This window comes from Trichechus manatus, unplaced genomic scaffold, assembly GCF_000243295.1.
Source record: "Trichechus manatus latirostris isolate Lorelei unplaced genomic scaffold, TriManLat1.0 scaffold00080, whole genome shotgun sequence".
In the NCBI taxonomy this organism is placed as follows: Eukaryota; Metazoa; Chordata; class Mammalia; order Sirenia; family Trichechidae; genus Trichechus; species Trichechus manatus.
The window spans coordinates 9,957,121-9,979,279 of NW_004444016.1; the positions used below are offsets into that span (position 1 = coordinate 9,957,121).

The 22,159-nt window shown below is 42.9% G+C and overlaps 1 protein-coding gene across 2 annotated transcripts in view; it reads right to left on the reverse strand.

The window, feature by feature from the left end:
• Positions 1-270: 270 nt before the first annotated feature.
• Positions 271-22,159, reverse strand: part of FGF1 (fibroblast growth factor 1) — a 116,709-nt gene continuing 94,820 nt past the window's right edge. Inside the window, exons 1-3 of one of the 2 annotated variants that reach the window (XM_004381132.1) lie at positions 20,312-20,515; positions 6,692-6,795; positions 271-870 (exon numbers count right to left, since the gene is read on the reverse strand). In XM_004381132.1, the coding sequence (XP_004381189.1) occupies positions 676-870; positions 6,692-6,795; positions 20,312-20,480 (468 nt within the window). In that variant the 5' untranslated portion in view covers positions 20,481-20,515 and the 3' untranslated portion in view covers positions 271-675. Of the gene's footprint in view, positions 871-6,691; positions 6,796-20,311; positions 20,516-22,159 lie in introns of those variants that run through there. The other variant, XM_004381133.2, reaches the window with a different exon arrangement.

Consider the following 22,159-nt stretch of genomic DNA (forward strand, 5'->3'; position numbering starts at 1 on the left):
AACCTTGGGAAAGTCAAGGAAGCAACGTGACTCCCAAGGCTGTGGATTTATTCTGCTTGCCTCTGACTGGGCGTCCCGCCTTCATTTAGTCCACATTGAGATCCCATCCTTCTCACTTGTCTACCAAAAGCCAATCTCCCCTTCTCATTTTAAATCCCTTCTTTCTCCCTGTTCCTACTCATGGAATGTTGCCCTCCTCTAAGCTACCAATAAGCTTCTCTGTGAATATTTGCGGAATATTGAAAGGCTGAAAAGGAGTCAGGCCAGATGTTTGGGGGAACAGCAGACAGGGTTCACTCAGTAGAGGAAAATTGCGCACAGTTACTAATGACTCATTTGGCAGACCCCCTAACACACTTCATTTGGCCCCACCTTTGCATTGAGAGACTCAGCCTGTAGCCTGCCCAGAAGCAACCGGACATCCAAACCCAGACCCAGAGGGGCCGCCCAGTTGACCCCTAGAAGCAATTTGGTCCCTCTGTCTGTTCCAAACACTACTGGGGTAAAGCACTCTGCAAAATAGTGAGCTGGGTATTTAGGAGTACACTGCTTACAAAGTCAGGCTCTGTGGCCGAGGGTTAGTGCAGCCAGTGGTCAAGGGGAACATTCCAGGGATCAGCAGGATGAGGGCCCGTGAGACTCCTCTGGAGTGGGCAGCAGCCTGAATAGATTTCTTTAATCAGAGGAGACTGGCAGGGGGAGAAACAAGATTGCTTTCTGGCCATAGTGAGTCCGAGGACCACGTTTGCAGCTTCCGTTCTTCTTGAGACCAACGAACCAATTCTTCTCTGCATGCTTCTTGGATATGTAGGTGTTGTAATGGTTTTCTTCCAGCCTTTCCAGAAACAAACATTCCTCATTTGGTGTCTGCTAAAAAGATAAAACCAAAAGTACAGCCATTAGCGAGTAGTTTTAAAAGGGGCTCCTTGGTTTACTAGCTGTGTGACCACGGGCAAGTTACTGAGGCTGTCTGTGGCCTCAGTTTCTTCTTCAGGAAAATTGGGATAATAATAGAACCTACTTCAGAGGGTTGTAATGAGGACTTAGAACAGTGCCCAGCACATAATGAGCCTTCAATATGTATTAGCTATTATCATAAGATCCCTTTCCATTCGCCATTCTAAGGACTCTGGGGTCTCCATTTGGGGGCTTCTGCTTAACTAGGCACCTTGAGGGCAGGGCTGGCCCTTTCGTCTCTGTAGAGGCCTTGCACATAGGCATGACCGTGAAAAACATTCAAAATAGTTAAAACCAGTCTGTGAGGCCGTAGTGTCATCTCATGTTTGGACTTAAAAAATAAAGACTACTTTTTCATTCCAATGATTTTCACTAATGGCATCAGGATTTTACCTCTGTGCTGCTATGAACATAAGTTCTTGTGCAAAATTTGTCCTAAAAACAAAATAGATCCTGGAGCTTAAATGAGGTTTTTGTTTTTAAATGAAAATAGCTTTATTTATTTATTTTTGCTATTTATAAAAAAAAAAGTTCTTTCAAAAATCACAACATTCCTTAAAATAAAGAGAAAAGGAAAAACCACCCCAAAGTTCATCACCCAGATAGAGGCAATTGTTAGCAGTTGCTGAAGATCCCTCACTACATCTCTTTATGTGCGTACATATAGAGACACATAGTAAGGCTATGTGGATACAGATGTATGATATTACTAAGATGGCAAGCTTTATCCACTATTTTACAAAGGGGGTAATAAACCTACGAAAACATGTTCAATCTCACTAGCAAGAAAAATGAAAATTGAAACAAAATTACTTATATGTCGGCTAAAACAGCTGCAAAGATTAATAATTAATAAAGATTATTAATAAGATTTATGAGCCCTTGTATTGATGAGAGTGTGGGCAATAGGCACATTTATGCACTGTTGGTGAGATGAACTGGTGTAAACCTCCTGAGGGTAGTTTGGTAATATGTATCAAAACTTAAAATATACATCACTTTGAGCCAGCAATTTTCCTTGTAGGAGTTTACCCCTAGGAGATAGTTGAGCAAGTGCAAAAATGTATTTTCAAGGATGGTCTTTGAAGCATTGGATAAAATGGCAAAAAAAGTAGAAGAACATAAATGTCATTAAAAGGTGATTGGTGAAGTGCATAGCCGTACACGCATACAGTGGAATCCATGCAGCTATATTTATTAAGCTGGAAAGCTAGCCATAACATATTGAATAGTGTAGTTATTTCAAAAATATCTACCAACCACTATTTTGTTTACTTGTAATGCATATGTTAGAGAGTGGGAGGAACCCCAGTTACCAGCACTTTTTATTTGCAAGATTTGGGAATACGTTTATTATATTTGGATTAATTCAAATGTAAAAACAAGTATATGCTGAGCCCTGGGGGCTCTACCTTATCTCTTCACCCAGAGAGGTTGGCAATGACATTTGTGGTGGTTTCCAATCATATTATTCGTTGTTCTTTAATTATCAGTGGGAATGCTTGTCCCACTAGACTGTAAGCCCTACTGAGTGGAAGGACGAAGTCTTATTGGCTTGGAGTACCCCCCACCCCGCTCCATGTCTAGCACAGAGCCTTGCAAATAATAGGTGCTCACCAGCTATGTGTTGAATTTAATATGATTCTTGAGATAATACAAAACACTCAATAAAGTTTAGTTTTTATTAGTAAGAACCATGTAACAGGAAGTATCCTGCTTCTTATTCATTTCTAGTCTAGTGAAATGACAACTGGGTGAGACACGCCAGATCATTTTGGAACAAGATGGGATATAAATATAATATTTAATTGGATGACTCTGCTGCGTCTAGAGAAGCAGTGCAGACTTGGGTGTTCCGTACACATTGTCAAGGGTGAGGAGCCAGACAGTTTGGGACGTGTCTGTGTTGCCCACTCCCCTGCCGGGAGGGCTCACCCTATGACGCCCCTCAGTGGGTGTCAGACCCGCGTTCTGTGACAAAGGTGAGGATGGCCACATTCCCCACCTGATGTCTCTGTTACACTAGAGCAGTTGACACACACAAAATGGCTGAGTCACAGTCTGAGTCAGCAGGCCACATCGGAGGGTGTTCCATCCCTCAACCAGGATTTGTCAGCACTTGTTATGTGCTTGGTACAATGCTAAGCGCATGAGGATTAACTATTGACTCATGACTATTGTTTTGTTTTCTTTTTTATATTTAGCATGTTTTTTTGCCCAATTACATAAGTTACATATACCCACGGTAGAAATTTTGGAAAATACAGAAGGCATTCACATATTATAAAACCACCCATCTACCACTCCCAGAAATAAATATATTAATATTTTAGTATATAGACTTTCAAACTTATTTTTTTAAAGAAACGTATCCTTTCCAAACACACACACAAAAGAATTGAATCAGGAATGATTAATACTAAAAATTGGTTAAGAGCAGGAGGCAGAAATCTGAGCTTTTCTAGAACTTCTTTCTATCAATGGGGAAAATGCAAAAATTATTATGCATAATATATTACGATCACTCTGAATATTTTAGGTGAAGTACAGCGATAGCCCAAGCTCTGGTGGGAGAAGGGGGTTCTGGAGTCTAAAGCCCTCAATATTTTATAAGGTAAGAATGGGATAATAAACATTGAACCTGGTTTAAAGGGGTGGAAATCCATAAAACTGCCTAACATATAGCATAAGAAACAGTAAGGGCAAGGTATTTATAAACCAATTATTTGTTTTATAGCTACCATTGCTTGAGTGTCTCCAGTGTGCCAGTTTGTGGGTGCATTCTGAGTATTGTCTCACTGAGCCCTCCTAAGCTGTGGATACCAACGATACCAACATATTAACGATTGTGAAGATGGCGCAAGACCGCACAATGTTTCGTTCTGTTGTACAAGGGGTTACCATGAGTCAGAGCCAACTCCACAGCAACTAACAACAACCAGCTCTGTATGAGGTAGTTGCTGTCCATAAACCTGATGTCGGCAAGTCAATTGTGACTCATAGCGACCCTATATTGACCCTATAGGACAGAGTAGAACTGCCCAATAGGGTTTACAAGGCTATAATCTTTACTGAAGCGAACTGTCACATCTTTCTCCCCTGAGGAGCGGTTGGTGGGTTCGAACCGCCTACCTTTTTGTTAGCAGATGAGTGCTTAACCATGGTGCCACTAGGGCTCCTTTGCTATCCATTACTATCCCCATTTTAGATAAGGCTCAGAGTGGACTAGTAAGTTGCCATAGTGGCAGAAGCATGAGACTAAATTACAGTCAGCCTGAATTTACGGACTGACAGATTGGTAGATTTTATTACCAGCTGGAAGAACAACATTTAAAAAAATCTGCTCCCTATAGGGTCGCTATGAGTCGGAATCGACTTGACGCAGTGAGTTTTTTGAGTTATGTAGCAGACACTACCTAGCTCCAAACCCCTTAAAGTTGTCCCAGTTGATGTATATTTCAACAAACAGCATGCTAGAGGCTACCTATTACTCTGATGATTTCATCTCCCGGCCCTTAGCTGGCAGCATGAAAGAACTACGTTCACATCTCAAGTCTTGGCTGAAATTACAGATTTAGAGAGGGTTTCCTATGCTACTGTCACTTGGCAATTTTTTTAAAAAGTTTTTATTTATTTTGTTGTTGTTGTTGTTGTTGAGAATATACACAGCAGAACATACACCAATCCAATAGTTTCTACATGTACAATCCAGTGACATTGATTACATTCTTTGAGTTGCGCAACCATTCTCACCCTCCTTTTCTGAGTTGTTCCTTCTCTATTAACATAAACTCACTGCCCCCTAAGGTTCCTATCTAATCTTTTGATTGTTCTTGTCAATTTATTCCCATACAGATGGTTCTTGAAAGAGCATAAATGCCCAAGGCAGACATTCGTTACTAGTTAAGCTAAACTATTGTTTGGCTTTAAGAAGACTTCAGGGAGTATTTTTGGTTTAAGGTTTAAAGATTATATCAGGGTCATAGTTTCAGGGGTTCATCCAGCTTCCATGGCTCCAGAAAGTCTGGAGTCCGTAAGAATTTGAAATTCTGTTCTGCATTTTCCCTCTTTTGATCAGGATTCCTCTATAGAATCTTTGATCAAAATATTCAGTAATGGTAGCCAGGCACCATCCAGTTCTTCTGGTCTCACAGCAAAGGTGGCAGCTGTTCATGGAGGCAATGAGCCACACTTTCCATATCCTCCTGCTATTCCTGACTCTCCTTCTTCCTCTGTTGCTCCAGGTGAATAGAGGCCAATTGCTGTGCCTTGGATGGGTCACTTGGCAATTTGATATAAGCTAAAGGGAACCCCCAGACTAAAACCCCCTGTTGGCAGCTGTTTCGTAGACATCATCATCAAAGGGAAGAAAGGGTTTGGCTTGGGCTGTGAATTACAGCCAAGACTTAGCTATCAGCTGTTAGAAGAGATAAAAGGAATAATTGAAATCCAAAAATATTATCAAAACCTGGGGCCATTGGCTTCAGCTCCTTTTCCAGTTAAATCTTTTAGGAGAGATACCAATAAGGACAAAATCAGATAGCCCTTATTTCTATTCATCTCTCACAAAGACCAATATATATTGGGTGCAACCTGTATAAAGCATTAACTGTGAAAGGGAAGGGGCAGAAGATGTGGAGGATTTTAGCTACTGAATAAATGATTAGACCAGCAACTTCTCAAGGGCAGGGGCATGGCTCATTCATCTTTGCATCCCTTTCAGGACCTAACACAGTACTTAGACACAGGAAGCATTTGATGAACATTTGTTAATTAAGGTATTACACTTTTCATCCTTTTAGGTGGCCCTTCTAGAATTAAAGGGGCTGTTTTCAAAGTTTTATGCATGACACATAAACTACTGGGCTCTGTAATTTTTGTACAAAGCTTAAGAGACACACCTATAGTGACCCAGAGGTATTAGAGGAAATTTAAAAAACTACCTAGCTCCCCACCCCAACAATGTACATCAGACTTTAATGCCTGCACTGTTTCTCTAGATGTAGCAAAGTCATCCAATTAAATTTTATATTTATATCCCATCTGGTTCCTAGATGATCTAAAGTATCTTGTTGTTGTTAGGTGCCGTTGAGTCGATTTCAACTCATAGCAACCCCGTGTGACAGAGTAGAACTGCCCCATAGGGTTTTCTAGGTTGTAATATTTAGGGAAGCAGATTGTCAGGTCTTCCTTCTGCAGAGCTGCTGGGTGGGTTCAAACTGCCAACCCTTCGGTTAGCAGCCAAGCACTTAACCATTGTACCAGTACCCAGTTATTATTTCACTAGGCTATAAATGAATAAGAAGCAGGATACTTCCTGTTACTGGAGCACATTAAAAACATGAGTTTGTCCCAAATGTAAGCTGCATGAGGGCAGGGATATATTTGGCTTTTCATCATTCTACCTCCAGCCCCTAGCATAGTACCTGGCACGTAATAGGTGCTCAAGAAACATTTTTGGAATGACTGAGTGAAGTGGGATTAGGCATTCTCAGATGAGTGACTGATGAATTACTACACTTTTAATCAAAGTTTCTTCTGTGTGTGTAATAATACGTGTAAGTATTTTGAGAGAATACTGGAAGAAAGTTTAAAAAAAATGTTTGTGTCCTGCTGGAAAAAATAACAAACAGAGACTAATTGTTGCTTTACAGTTTGCATCTCTCAGTGTGACAAGATTTCTGGAGACCTCAAACCCTGGCCGTGTCTGGAAGCAGGTCAGCCTCATACTTACTGAGCCGTATAAAAGCCCGTCGGTGTCCATGGCCAAGTACTGGCCAGTCTCGGTGCCCTTTATATACACCTCCCCCACGCTTTCCGCACTGAGCTGCAGCTGAACTGAAATAAAAATAACACAAACAAAAGTAAATAAACACTAGGCTTTTGCCGATAGGACCCAGCCGCCAGGACAGTTAGCCATGGAAAGTTACGCTCATTCATTTCACAGAACCCTCGGGGATGAGCCTCAAATGAATCAAAACATAGAAATACAGTTCCCTTTTCTTTGGCCTCCAAAGAAAGCTGTCCGTCGGGAGTAATATTCTTGAAAGAGGGAGGAGAGATGATGGTAGATGATGGCAGGCTCACCCACTATCCACCGTTTGCTATAAAATGCATATGCTCTCACACTGCCTGGCTCCTTTCTCCTTCTCTGTTAAAATAACTAGTTGCCGTAGAGTCAACTCCGACTCACGGTGACTCCATGAGTGTCAGAGAAGAACTGTGTTCTATAGAGTTTCCAATGGCTGATTTTTTGGAAGAAGATAACCAGGCCTTTCTTCTGAGGCACCTTTGGGTGGACTCGAACCTCCAAACTTTTGGTTAGCAGCCGAGCATGTTAACCATCTGCATCACTCAAGGACTTCCATCTGTTACCTAGAGGAGAATAATCATGGGAGGAAATGGCATTCACTTCCCTGGGCTCCATCGTCCTGGCCATCTTGTGTTGTGTTGTTACAGAGTGGGCAGCTAATCTGCCGGCCTTAATATGTTCTGCTTTAGTTATGAACTTCCTTTGGGGTGTCCTTTTATGGCCTGGGCATTCTAGGCATTGGAGAGATTCTTCTCAACAGATTTTTTTTTTTTTTTTAAATCTGGGATTGTTATTTTCCCAGACAGAAGAGATTCCTAGGAAGTTAAGATTGGTTGCCATGTATGAAACTCAGGGAACTTGCCCACAATGAGGTTCAATCAACCCCCCCAACCTCTGTGGCAACCCATTTGGGGTACAAGCTGAGGGGAAATCTCTGGCTTCTGAGAATGAAACAGTTACCTGGAAATAAAGTGCTGAGAATAGTAGGTCTCAACTAGGGGCAATTTTATTCCCTAGGGGACATTTGGCAATGTCTGAAGGAGAGGGCAGTGATACTGGCATAGAGACCAGGGATGCTGCTAAACACCCTACAATGCACAGGACAGTCTCCCCCACAACAAAGAATTATCTAGCCCAGAATGTCAGTAGTGCAGAGGTTGAGAAACCTTGAGGTTGAGGGCAAGGGCCATGATTTACACTGAGTTACACCCTTTCCATTTACACGGACTGACATTCCCAAGGTGCCTCGCCCAGTGTGGGGTATATAACTGGCATTCCATGCCTTTTCTTTGATTTCATTGTTCATCTAATTCCTAAAAATAGGAAATATATTCACATGCTTCAAATTTGGAAACTATATGAGAGTAGACAGTAAAAGCCTCCCTCTGAACCCCCAAACCTAATGTCTGGAAATAATCTTTAAACCTTGAACCAAAACTCTCCCATGAAGCCATCATTAAACTAAACAACAGTTTAGCCCAATTAATAAAAAATGTTTGCCTCGAGCATAGCGCTGTTATAAAGAATTATCTATATGAGTGTAAACTGACAAGGTCATCTAAAGCACAGATGAGAACTTAAAGGGGCTAAGAGCCTAAATGAGTGGTGATGAAACAGTCTGGATAGAGATGGAGAATGATGTCACAAGGTGAGGTATGTAACCAATGTCACTGAACTGCTCACATAGAAACTGTGAATGGATGTATGTTTGGCTGTATATATTGCCACCAAAAATAAATAAAACAAACAAACAAACAAAGTCTCCCTCTCACTCCTCCCATTGGGGATACAATGGTGAACAAAACAGACAAAATCCTTGCCCCCCCCCCCCCCAGAATGTGCATTCTCCTGGCGGGGAGACAGAAATGAACAAGTAAACTCCTCCTTCTAGAGGGATTGTATACACCTATTAGGAAATACATATTATCCTCCCATCCTTTCTTACACAAATGTAACATACTACACATACAGTTCTGTACCTTGCTTTTTTTTTTTTTTTTGCTTAACAGCTAAGTTAGAGATCATTCCACGTCGGCACAAACAGTTAACCTGGTTCTTTTTGCCAGCTGAATTGTGTTGTATTATGTGGCTGTACCATAATCATTTAACCACTCCCCTATTAATAGACCCGCATTTCTCATTTCCCTCTGTTTTCCTTATCTTCTGATTCATCCCAAGGGTGATACATAAGTACGTCACCCTTATTGAAGATGCAGTTCTCTTGTCCTTGGAAGTCTTTGCTATAGAGACTCAGGGCTCTTCTAGCTTCCTGTGTAAATGGGGTTTATTTAATTAGCAGGAAGGAAAGTGAAGGCCACCAGCCTACTTTCCCACAGGTCCTCCTATCCTCAGTTAGCTCAGAGAATGTGATGATGAGGAACAGGCCAAAGTGCCTGCGTGTCATCTGGGCTCTCTCACCTCTCCTGCCTCAATTCTCACCATCTGTTCACTCATTCACTCTGCTCCAGCCTTTCAATTCTTTCAGCACATCAAGCTCTTTCCCACTTCAGGGACTTTGCACATGCTGTCTGGCAATTTTTTCCTGCAGGTCTTCACAAGATTGGCTCCTTCTACTCTTTCAGGCTTCAGCCTGAATATCCTCACCTCAGAAGGGCCTTCCCCAGTATCCTACAGCCCTGTAAATAACAGGTCCTTTCACCCCCACCCTACTGTCCATACCATTGCTGCCCTAGCCCCCAACATCACTCTCTTCCACAGTTTCTTTCATGGCATTTAACACATATAATTATTTCATTATTTTAGGGGTTTACTTATTTATTTCTGCCTCCCCAGGAGAACGTATGCTCTGGGAGGAAGGGCGGCGATCTTGTCCATCCTGTTCCCCTTTTATGCCCAGCACCTTGCACAGTTCCCTAAACATAGAGGATGGCCAATACATATTTGTTGAATGAATGATGCTCAGCTAATATTTGCAGAGGTGATTCTACCAGCCCACATCTAATAAGCTGTGTGCTTTGCATTACGTTTCCAATGATGTTTTGTGGAGTGAGGTAACATGGGATTAAGTTGACAGTTGTAAGCTCAAGGCTTGGCCCTGCCACCAACCAGCTGGGTGACCCTGGCTAGATTACTTAACCTCTGTTGGCCACAGTCTCCCTATCAGTAAAATGGAAGGGGCTTCGGTTCAGTCTCTAAAGTTCTTTTGAGCTCTAGCACTCTATGAAGCAAATAGATTTAATAACAATACCCTATACAAGAAATATTATTCAATAATGAAAAGGAACGAAGAATTGATACATGCTACAACACAGATGAATCTTGAAAACATTTTAAGTGAAAGAAGCTGGTCACAAAATTCCACGTATAGTATGATTCCATTGAAATGAAATGTTCAGAATAGGCAAATCCATAGAGATAGAAAGTAGATTAGTGTTTGCCAAGTGCTAGTTGAGGTGGGGGTGGAGTCATGGGCACATAGGAAGATTATGGCTAAGACGTACAGGGCTTCTTTTTAGGGTAATGAAAATGTTCTAAAATTGATTGTGGTGATAGTTACTCAACTCTGTGAATATACAAAAACCATTGACTTGAATACTTTTAATGGGTGAATTATATGACATGAGAATGTATCTTAATAAAGCTATTTAAAAATAAATTTTCCATATTTTCATAGTGTCCCTGGGTTAACACACTTGGCTGCTAATTGAAAGGTTGCAGGTTCTACTCCACTCAGAGGCACCTTGGAAGAAAGGCCTGGTGATCTACTTTTGAAAAATCAGCCATTAAAAACCCTATGGAGCACAGTTCTACTCTGACACACATGGCGTTGCCATGACTTAGAATCAACTCAATGGCAGCTGGTTTTTTGGCTTTTATTTTCATTGTACTTTACAGTTTTCAGAGAATTTTCACATACATGTCTCTATCAACTTATCAGTCTAATCCTATGTGATTAGGAGAGACCAAAGGAAGGAGAGATCCATTTATTAATCACCTGCGATGTGCCAGGCATTGTGCTCATTTCCATCTTGTATGAACAATGCAGAGTTAAAGAATGTAGGCTCCAGACTCAAACTGCACGGATCCATTCTATTCTGGCTACATATTAGCTGTGTGATTGCAGGGCAAGTTATTTACCGTTGTTTCTTTATCTATAACAATAGTACCTACTGCATGGGATTGACGTGAAGGTTAAATGGAAAGTGCCTAGTCGGGTGCATGACACAAAGTTTGTGAGTGATTCTTATCATCATTTCCACTGTGCTTATGTGACTTCAAAGGAGCTCTGGTGGTGCAATGGTTAAACACTTAGCCGCTAACTGACAGGTCATCAGTTCAAACCTACCAGCCACTCTGTGGGAGAAAGATGTGGCAGTGTGCTTCCATAAAGATTTACAGCCTTGGAAACCCTGTGGGGCAGTTCTACTCTGTCCTATAAAGTCACTGTGAGTCAGAATCGATTCAACAGCACACAACAACAATATGTGACCTCAATTCTTCACAGCATTCCCTGGAGGAGGGTGGTGCTTGCTCCATCCTACAGGGGAGGAGACTGTAGGGTGGGAAGATCATGTGTTACACAAGACTATACTAATAAGGCGAAAACCATGACCAAAACCCAGGTTTGGGTACTCCAAGTATGCTGCTTTTTCCTCTCTTTCACGCTGCTTCATGGGCTCTAATTATGGGATGTAGTGGTCCAAATGCAGCCATACTCCCCTTCTTGGGTTCCCTTGTGTTCAAGACCAGACATGTACAAAATGGCAAGATGGTCATCCAAGACCCCATTTGTAGCCATGGAATGGAGTGATATTAATTGCCTGTGACTTTTGTCCAGCTTTCCCCCACATATGTAGGTGTTTAGTCAGACACAGTATAGGTAGTATTGAAATCCCAAAGAGTTGGTCCTTTTAGGTAATCAAGGAAGACTCTTTAAAAAGCTTTCCATTTTCTAGTTCATATCTGTTCAGCTGCCTTAGATAGTACCCATCAGTCTTGCCATGGGGGTATGTGGAGTTGACCTTGCCATCTGTGGAGTCCAATCATGGCCATGTAAAGGCCTCGCAGGGGTAAATAAGAGCCAGAGGCCTGCTTAGCACATGACTTCAGCCCTCAGCCACGAGCCTGCCACCAGGGTTGTTGCGCTGGTGAGAGTTCGTCTCAAGAGTTTCCTCTATAAATATTATTCCTCCAGGATGTCCAAGTTTCATAGCTCATTTTCACTGGATTTCTTTCTGGCTAAGTTTCCTAAACATATATCCTTCTGCAAGCAGAGCTGGCAGGAAGGAGTAACACCCAGCCTGAGCTGCGCGGGTAGCTGACTAGGTGTCCAACTCACTCGTGTGACTTCATTCCAGTTTTCCAAGCCTACATCCAGCTGCTGAGAAAGAGCGAGGAAAGAGAGAGCGTGAGAAAAGGGGGGCCTCAGAAAAAGGGGGGCTGGCTATGGGGCCTCGCCTGAAGCAGCAGCGTCTTCCTCTTACGGTAGTGCGGGGCCAGATGGATGGATAGCTATTCAGTCAACATATTTATAAAGCATCTGTTACATACTGGGAGCTGTACTGAACGCCAGACACGGTCCCTGCTTTCAGGGGGTTTACATACAACTAGGGAAACAGACAAATGAACCTACCAATGATAAAGCGACACAATAACAAAAAACTCACTTGCTTTCAAACTAAAAGAAAACACAAATGCAAAAATTAAAACAAAACCTTCTCTCGGTCTGTGTGTGTGTGTGTATGTATGTATGTGTAAAAGCATTTCCCTTTCAAAGATAAGCAGAAAATAATGTACTGTGAAAAAGCAAATTGTAGAAGAATATTTATAATCATTCATTGATAAACATTTTGTAAAAAAAAATAGCACAAAACTGTGCATATCTCATGAATATATAAATGTACAAAAATACAAAAATGTGCACTAGAGACCAAATTCATACAAATGGTTGCTCTGGGGAGGAAGAGAAGAGGGGAATGGGCAGAATTTCACCTTCATTCTAATGCTTAATTCTTTTAAAAGCACAATTCTAAGTGAAGACTGCCCAGCTAGTAATACTGGTTAACTCTGGGTGATGAAGCTGCTGGTGCATGTCAAATTATCCTTTGTACTTCTCAGGGGTGGTAGTTAATATTTAAAGCAGGGTTCTCAGTCCAAGGGCAAGCACTCAGAGCTGCACAAAACTCACGTGTTTGGTCCTGGTGATCGCTGTGATGTTCTGTGACCCAGATCAGCCTTGACCCCAGTTGCAGCTATACCTGAGCATAGGTAGCCATAGGAGGTGAGTCTTCTTGGGGGTAGACAGGGGACCAGGAAACCGGTGAGGCAGGACAGGGTGAAGGGCCACTAAAACAGCACCTTCTCCACTCAGTCTCCTTTTCCAGCACAAGAGCAAAGGGGAAGGAGCACCTCTTCTTTATCTTGCAAGGGAGTTTAGGACTTCCATCTTGAGGATCTTGGGCAGGAAGGCCCATAGGCTTTAAAGCATCCTAAGGATGAAGGGGCAAGTACTTTTTGCCAAATGAGACAAATCATTTAGTCTGAAGAGTACTTATTTTTCCCAATTCTGAAATAAGGAAAGCAACTTTTAACTTAGCAGAAGGAATGGAAAGCAACTTTGTAGAAGGTGCTATAACAGATACGAATTTCTTACAGAAATTCAAATTTATAAAGCATTGTAAAAAACATATGGGAAGAGAAAATTTACATAATAAAATGTTGGAGGGGGGAGCATACTGGAAGAGGGAAGGAAGCGTTTGCTTAGCGGATGTGTGGCGATAAGTGCCCGCATGGAACCCAGAGTTCTGCTCCTTCATTAGGAATGCATTAGGGTGTGTTGGTTTGGAAATGGCCTATTTATCAGAAATAAATGCCATATAACCTGAAATGTGAAAAATCACCTTTGTATGGCGCAAACAGTTAAGTGCTTAACAACTAACCAAAAGATTGGTAGTCTGCACCCACCAAGAGACGCCTGGTAAGACAGGCCTGGCTTCTGAAAGGTCACAGCCTTGAAAACCCTATGGAGCAGTTCTACTCTGCACACATGGGATTGCCATGAGTTGGAATGTGCTTGACAATAACTAACAGCAAACAACAAATCATGCTTCTACCTAGTCCCCCTGCTCATCCATTAAACCCCTTCATGGGTCCCTATGTACTCAGGAGTAAAGGGGAACAATGAGCATTTGAGTGGATGAACCAGCCCCCAACTAGGCATTTGTACCTTTTTTTCTGAGGGATTATAAGTCTGTATCTGTGGTTTTCTCCTCTGCTCCCCAAAGGGAGGTCTTAGCCAGTTGCTGTGGAGTCCATTCTTCCTCATACTGACCCCATGTGCGTCAAAGTAGAACTGTGCTCCATAGGGTTTTTAATGGTTGATTTTTCAGATTTCTTCTGAGGCACCTCTGGGTAGTTTCAAACATCCAGACTTTTGGTTAGCAACCAAGTGTGTTAATCATTTGCACCACCCAGGGGCTTCTCATTAGGTCTTAGCTGTAACGTATTCCTGGTAAGATAGGTAATCCTTTACTTTCCTAGGGCAGAAAGAAGGAAAAGGAGTTTTGAGCCGGCCAATGCCAAGACAAGTGAGCTTTGGGCCCTGCACCCCATTTCTGAGCACCAAGCAATCCCAACATCTTGCTGTCCTGCCCTAGGAAATCTTAAAAAATAAGATTACAGCTGGTGCATTCAGTGGGAAAACTACGTGGAGAGGGAGGCTCTGCTTCCATAGCATGTCCATGGCCTTTAAATCGACTTCCCACCTCTTCTCTCCAAAGAGAGGCCAAGAGAGATTACGTGCCTGGTTTATTCTGGGTTTGAGACTTCCCGTCCTTTGCTGTGTTTACCCAAAGTGAGGTCAGCCTCATTCAGAACTCGACGAGGTTGTTTTATGTCAGTGGCATTTATAATTAAAACGTAGCCACAAACTGGGCTCTGTGAAACATTAGAGAAAGATGGAGGAGGAAAAAGAAAAAGAGTTTGGGAAAAAGATACCGGTGGTTTGGAATATATATATATACATATATATATATACACTTTCTTAGAATGTGTAAACATATCTGATTCTCCTTTAGGGTCTGGAAATTTTTTATATAGTCTAGGAACTGTACGATATTTTAAAAAAAAGGTATATATCTAGAAAACGCCTTCCTATATAATCAGATAATGGGTGGCTGGGGGAAGAGGAGCAGGGAATCCCTCTGCATAAAATATGACCAAGGTTAGAACACCCTCAGGGACAACGTTCCTGACTAAAGAATCCCCCCATTCCCAACTTCTGGCCACAGGACTCAACTCTGTCCATTTCGGTCATTTGAAAAGCTAGTTTGACTTTTGGCCAAGCTGATGGGGAGCACAGTGCCTTTACCATTAGGTGGTGAGTGTTATGGAAGCAGATTTGCATGGGGCTGTGAGTGAGCCAGAGAACAGAAGTCTGGACCGCCCCAGAACAAGGGAAGTGAGGGATTTCTCTGTAGAGAAGGAGTCCGCCCTTTATAAAGAGCTGCAAAGAGGATTCTCTGGGCCAGCGAACTCCCCTAGTGCATTTAGGATGTGGTTTAATTTATAAATGTTTGATTGGCACACAATTTTCTCAGGAACGTTTCCATTCGTGTGGTGAGCAACGTCAGTAATTTGGCTCCCCACGCAGCCTCCGATGTGCTTGTTGAGGTGTGGGGTGGTGGGCCACATGAAGAGGCTGCAGGGTTTGGACATTTGTGAGATTATTATTCTCCTCCAGTTATTGTTACAGTTATTAATCCTATCAAGGAATAAGTCATGGCCACTGTTGGCTAGTGAGGGAACTCCAGCAGAAAGAGCAAAATCAAACATGGCGCTCCTCCTTGCCTTTGCCTAAGCTAGTTTGCTCTGCCAAGAGAAGTGAGACAGGGCAGGGCTTGCTGGGCCAGCATCTGGGTACATTATACCTCCATGGCTGGCCTTTGGAGCTCCAACCCTAGACAGCCACACAGAAGCTGGGATGAAGGGTCACCCTCAGTTCAGTGAGCAATTGGGAACATTCATTTAAATTAACAGATCAGATGGGTAGATGAGACAGGCCAGGTAAGCCTGGGAATGAAGACGATGATGGTGGTGGGGATGATGGTGATAATAATACCATTTTTGTGCACTTATTATGTGCTTGGAAGTGTGCTAAGCACTTCTACAAACCTCACATTTAAGGAGTCCCCGACTGGTGCAACAGTTAACATGCTCGGCTGCTAACTGAAAGGTTGGTAGTTCGAGTACATACTGAGGTGCCTCAGAAGAAAGAGCTGCTGATCTACTTCCAAAATATCAGCAATTGAAAACCCTATGGAGCATACTTCTACTCTGGCACAAAGGGGGTCACCGTGAGTCAGAGTCGACCTGACAACCGCTGGTTTGGTTTTGGTTTTTATCATGTTTAAAATTCCTACTTTCCCATGAGGTGAGTACCATTGTCATCCTTGTAACAATAAGAAAACTAAGGCACATAGAGGAGAAGTAACTTTTCCAAGGTGACACAGAACTAGTAAACATTGGTGAAGAGACCTGAACCTATACCCATCTGACTCGCCCGACAGGCTTTGTGAGAATCTAATGTGTTTATTGAATTAGTTTGCGGGTGAAACCACCATCATGGTGGTGGGATATGGAAAGGACCTCAGTCTTGGGAGCAGAAGCGGTAGGTCCATGCCAAGCTTTCCCAGGTAATAGCTGGTCACAGGCCCTATTAGCTTCTGTGTTCTCAGAGATGATAATTTCACGGGGTTATGGCTAGGGGGAAATGAAAGAGTCTAGCACAATGCCTAGCACATATCAGGTGTTCAATAGATCTTTATTGAATATATTAATGAATTTGAGCTTATCTGCTACCATTACAATTCATTCATTCAACCAGTTAATGTTTACTGTCTACCAAGTGCCAGGCAATGGAGAGGCATGAAAATTATAGTGTTGAACAATAAGAGACAAAGTCCCTGTCCTCAGGCAGCCCAGCAGGAGAGAAAAACTTTTAAATAATCATACAAATAAATGTACAAAGAGAGCTGCTGGGTCCATGAGTCACCCTTAAATGCTCTGTGTGTGAAATGGAACTGATAGTCTTGCCCCACACCTGGTCCTCTTCCAAGATCCTCTCTTATGGCGACACAATTTATCCATCTCCCAAAGCCCTAGAGTCCAACATGAATCTTCTTACAACCCTGCACCCCATCGACCCCCCACTTCTGCAGCTCTCACAGTCTGATTGTGCCTACAGCTGTGATTTGAGGAGTTATAAAGGGCCAAACCGAAAACCACCTTCTCCACAGGCCAGAAATTCCCACCCATGGAAACATTTTACCCAGGCCTATATTACAATAGCCCCCACACAAGCACAGAATTTGTTTATACCACCATAAGAAGGGCCTTGTGTTAGATACTTGGAAATTTATTTTCCTAGGAGTAAGAAGAAAAATTTAAAAATCTTTTCGAGTTTGCCCACTGCAGAGAAACTGGTTGCAGACCAAGAGAAGCTATGAAGGCACACGGTTTTATCTTGCGTTATTTATGTAGATTTAAGAAAAATATTCAGTTGATTTTTAGAAATGCTCTTCTGCAGGGATCTTTTACTAAATGTGTAAGTAGTGACTCTACCTGTGACCTCAGTTTCTAACCACATTAAAACTAATGATAAAGAAATAGAGTCCCTCCCCTTGCCAGACTATACTAATCTCAGTCATCTAGGGATTATCCACCCCTGCCTGTCCAAGACTGCTAACCTTTGAAATTCAGAAGGACTTGTGGTAGTACCGCCACTGGACAGAAGAGGGCGACAGACCCCATTCAGGCGTCTTCTCCCCTAGTATCACACAACTCTTTGCAGCCTTCTGAGACACACAGGTGGTGTTATTATTTCCATTCCACAGGTGAGGAAACTGAGTCCCAGTGAGATTAAAGGATTCTCCTCCAGATTGCACAGCTGGGAACCCTGGAGACATCTAATTGTCTATACAGCAGAAGGCCTGGGAGTGTCAGGATGATTGGAAGGGTCATAAGGGGTTAGAAGACTTGAAGTTGCTTTTGCAGAGCACTTTGTGCAAGATGGAGAGAATGTTAATTGTCCAGTGCTACTCTGACTAGAGAGTGGCAAAGCAGGAATATGAACTCAAGGTTTCTACCTCTAAATCCAGGGCCTGAATCTGCAGGGTGTATGTGGATTATCTAGTTCTTCTGACAATGGGAGATGGATTTCTGCCCCCCACCCCACTTTGATTTCTGTCCTCATTGGCCCTTGTTCTTAGTATAGAGTAAGTGAAAAGGCCAACATGACTCTGAATGTTGGCAGAGAGGCCCTAAATTAAAACCTGAATCGAGACCCTTGGCCCACCTGGGAGGTGGTATTATAGAAAGGGTGAGAACTAGGAAAGGTCCTTAAGTAACCAAAACCAAACCCATTGCTGTCGAGTGGATTCCGACTCATAGTGACCATATAGGGCAGAATAGAACTGCCCCACAGGGTTTCCAAGGAGCGGCTGGTGGATTCAAACTGCCAACCTTTTGGTTAGCAGCTGAACACTTAATCACTGCACCATCAGGGCTCCAGCTGTATTGTATTTCCACACACTGAGTTGACTACACGGAAGTCTTGATGATGATGACAGCAGCAACATTAACTACCATGTGCTGAGCTCTGACTCTGGGCCAGGCACCACATTATTTACTGCATTATCTCATTGAATCCTTCCAAGGAGCCTCTGAGACAGGTAATAGTATTCTTATCTTACAAGTGAGGAAAGTAAGGCCAGAGAACTTAAGTAACTTGCTCTAGTGCACCCGGCAAATAATTGCTGCAGCATTACTTGGCCGCAAACATCTGCACACACACTCCTATGCCTCCATGTGCTGTATTCCAAGGGTTCCTGACATCTGAGGTCAGGCGGCTAAGTTGGCAGCGTATTTCAGAAGTCAGCTCAATGACAGCAGTGAACTCGTATGCCGTTGTACAGAAATTCCAGTAATGGTAGCCTCTTTTACCCCAGAATTCGAAATTTCCCAGAAGAGCCCAATTAACCCCAAGGAACACATCACCAAGGTTGTTTTTCGCCTGGGATTCTAAGGATCGGAGAACATTCTCCATTGGTTCAGAAAATTGGCAAGTAAAACTTATGAGAAACATTTAAAACCCAGAAGAACAAGAACATGTTCCCCTTGTGCTATGTGGGGATTGCATAAACTGTGTACCATGGCTGACAGTGGATTACAACCTAAGTCCATTTATTTGCAGCCAACATTGCTTAGGTATACATTTAACACACTAAATAGAGGGTCATTTTTTTTTCTTTTCTTTTGCCTCACTCTGGTACCTATTTTTGGGTATAAGGCATTTGGCAGGTCTGTTTGAAGACGAACCATCAAAACAAAGCCAAAGAATTTAATCCTGCAGCTCTAAACCCAGGCTTCAGCCTTCCTGTAGAGGACAATGCCACCCGGTCTGTACATGCCAGCTTCTACCCCATTACCTGTGCATCCAAGGGTAGAGAGTGAACACCAGTAAGAGTCTACAACCTTTGGTGCATATTCCATGAACAATGAAGACTACCACTGTATAAGCCACCACGTGCAAGCCAGTGTTTTGCATTGCATTTTAAAGCTCGTCTTGCAGGACCTTACTTTTTACCTGTGCTATTCCGTGTCTCCTGATGTTACCCACACTTCCCTCCCCTTGATTTGCAGGATGTGTGACTCTTTCGATTGCTGACCCTCTGCAGGGACAGATCTGACTTTTGGCTGCTCTGCAAACTCTAATGCCTCTGTGGTGCTCAGGGAATCTCCAATAACATCACCGTAGGACTCAGACACCAGCACCAGGAGTACTAAAGCAGAAGGAAGAGAGTTTTATACTTAGATAGTCGAGAAGATCCTTTTCTCCAAAGTCATACCTTCATTTATCACCATCATCTGCGAGCTGGGCTTGCAGAAGGCTTGGGAGCGAGATTCAGCATTTGGCTCAAATCGCTCCTGCTCTCCAGTTTCTGTAAAGTCTGGAGAAGCACTTTACCCCTCCTGGTTACCACAACCACATCTGCAAGATATGCAGAGTGAAGGCCACATAATTTATCATGTGTAAGACTATGATTATGAACTAGGATTTCACAAATCAAGCCCAGTGGAAACATAACCTGGAGAGTCAGTTAACTTGAAATTGAGCCCATGTCTTTGTACAGGATTTACCACCCCAGACCCATCTTGCTCTTCCCATCATGGAGCAAGCAGGGCCGCTGACCAGCCTTGAGGGCCAGACCTTTCACTGGTTACAGAAACCTGGGAAAATGCATAGATTAAATACTGGCAGCCAAATCTGGTCTCAAAGCAGCTTTGTTAGGTCAGCAGAGAATTCCATTAAAAACTTGAAATAGATCACCTTCAGACAAGTCATGAGCCCCAGCACTGCCTCTTTTCCGTACCAACTTTATGCATTCATGTTACCCCTGTTTCTGAGTGTGCCAGGCCTGAATAGAACCTGGAAGAATGGGGCACCAGTACTGACATATCCTCCAGTCCTTGACCTGGGAAGATACTAGAAAAGCAAAGAGTACAGTAGACAGGGGTGCTTACTGTGCTGGTCACTCCTGTCCCTGGTGCCATCCACTGTGCCATCTGGAAGGATCCTCAAGAAGTGGCCCCCATTGCTACAGTAGAGGAGTTTGGGCTTCTTGTAATTCCCTGGTGGCAGGTTAAACTTCTCGGTCAGGGCTGTGAAGGTTGTGATTTCCCCTTCAGCCATGGCTCAGTAGCTCCTGGTTATGGCTGCCTCAAGACTGTAAGAAATGAAACAAACCTGTAGAATATTCTTCCAGCAAAGGTACAACGTACACTTTCAGAGAGGGAAAGAGAGCCTCCGGGCATAGGGCTCTGGGCAGTTTGTAACCACAGACTGCCCAGGTGGTGCCCACAGTAAACGGGCCCCGGTGGGGGTGGCCAGTGATTATGGAAGGATGGTCCCCAGCATGGGAGGGATTTTCAGTTTCCAACTGGACACAGCTTGGACCAGGCTGTGCATTTTTTTAGAACTTCAAATTTAATCATTTGGCCAAGGTTAAAAAAAAAAAAAAGTTTTAGTCCCTGTTTCTGATCCACACACATCCTCAAATTAAACACTGAAGTTGCACTAAAATAACACCCGGGGTCTGACTGAAACCCGCAAAAGCCAGGAGGCCGGGATGGAGGTTTTGCCCTCCACCCTCACACTGCTGCAAGAGGCTGGTAGCAGATAGCACAGACACCACGCGCAGAGCCTCTGGGCAAAGGCATAGAAAGCCGTTCATGCGCCTCGCAGCCCTTCACAGCAAAGGGTTAACATGTAAAGGAAATATTTTGGGTTTGTTGGTTGGGATGGGAGAGGAATCCGGGAATAAGGCACTTAGGGGTATTAAGCAGAGATTTTTAAAGGGCAAATACTGTACCAAAGGAAATGTTCTGAAACAGATGATTATGAAGAATATGTCTTGTTACTGTCTGCTTCCACAGCTTTCCACGTAGCCTCATATCACATAGAGAGGAATGTCAGTCTGTCCCTTGTGCATCCTAGTTGTTTTCTAATATGAGACATACTTATTATGACCCAGAAACCACCAGTATATATTACAATCCTGTAACGCTGTATACACCCATTATATACAAATTATGAGTGTAAAAATGCATGAATTACACCTCTAACGGTAAAAAAGCAAAACCGATAAACATTAGAATTTGTGCATGTGTTTGTGTGTATGTGTATCAATATTTTGTTCATTGTTATTGCTCACTAGTATTCCATGGTATGGATGTACCACAGAACATTAGAATTTTAAAGCATCTACTTGCCCCACCATTTAGGAGAATGAAGTGCTGGTGGATATCAGGACGGTAAAAGAAAGAAGCCAAAGAGACCAGGAAACTAGCATGGGAGCTTTTTTTTTTTTTTTTTTTTTTTCCATAAATTTGAGTTGGTGCTAATTGTGCACATGATTATCAAGCAGTCTTATAGTAACAATCATCATCATCATTAACATGTTCTGGGCTACAAATTAACTCATATAATCCTCACTGTAACACTGTGAGGCAGACACTAATATTGTCCCCATTTTAAGGATGGAGCCCTGGTGGCACAGTGGTTAAGAGCTAGGGCTGCTGACCCAAAGGTCAGCAATTTGAATCCACCAGCCAATCCCTGGAAACCCTATGGGACAGTTTTACTCTGTCTTATAGGGTCACTAGGAGTCGGAATTGACTCAATGGCAATGGGTTTCGGTTGTTTTTTTTTTTTTTTGGTATTTTAAGTGTAATGGAACTACAGCTTAGAGATGTTAAAGGCCTGTCCAAGGTCAACAGCTAGTAAGTGGTGGAGCTGAGCCGCTATCAGGGGTCTGTGTAAACAAAGCCCTTACTTGCCCTTAATCACTACGAAAAGGCCACGTGACTTCA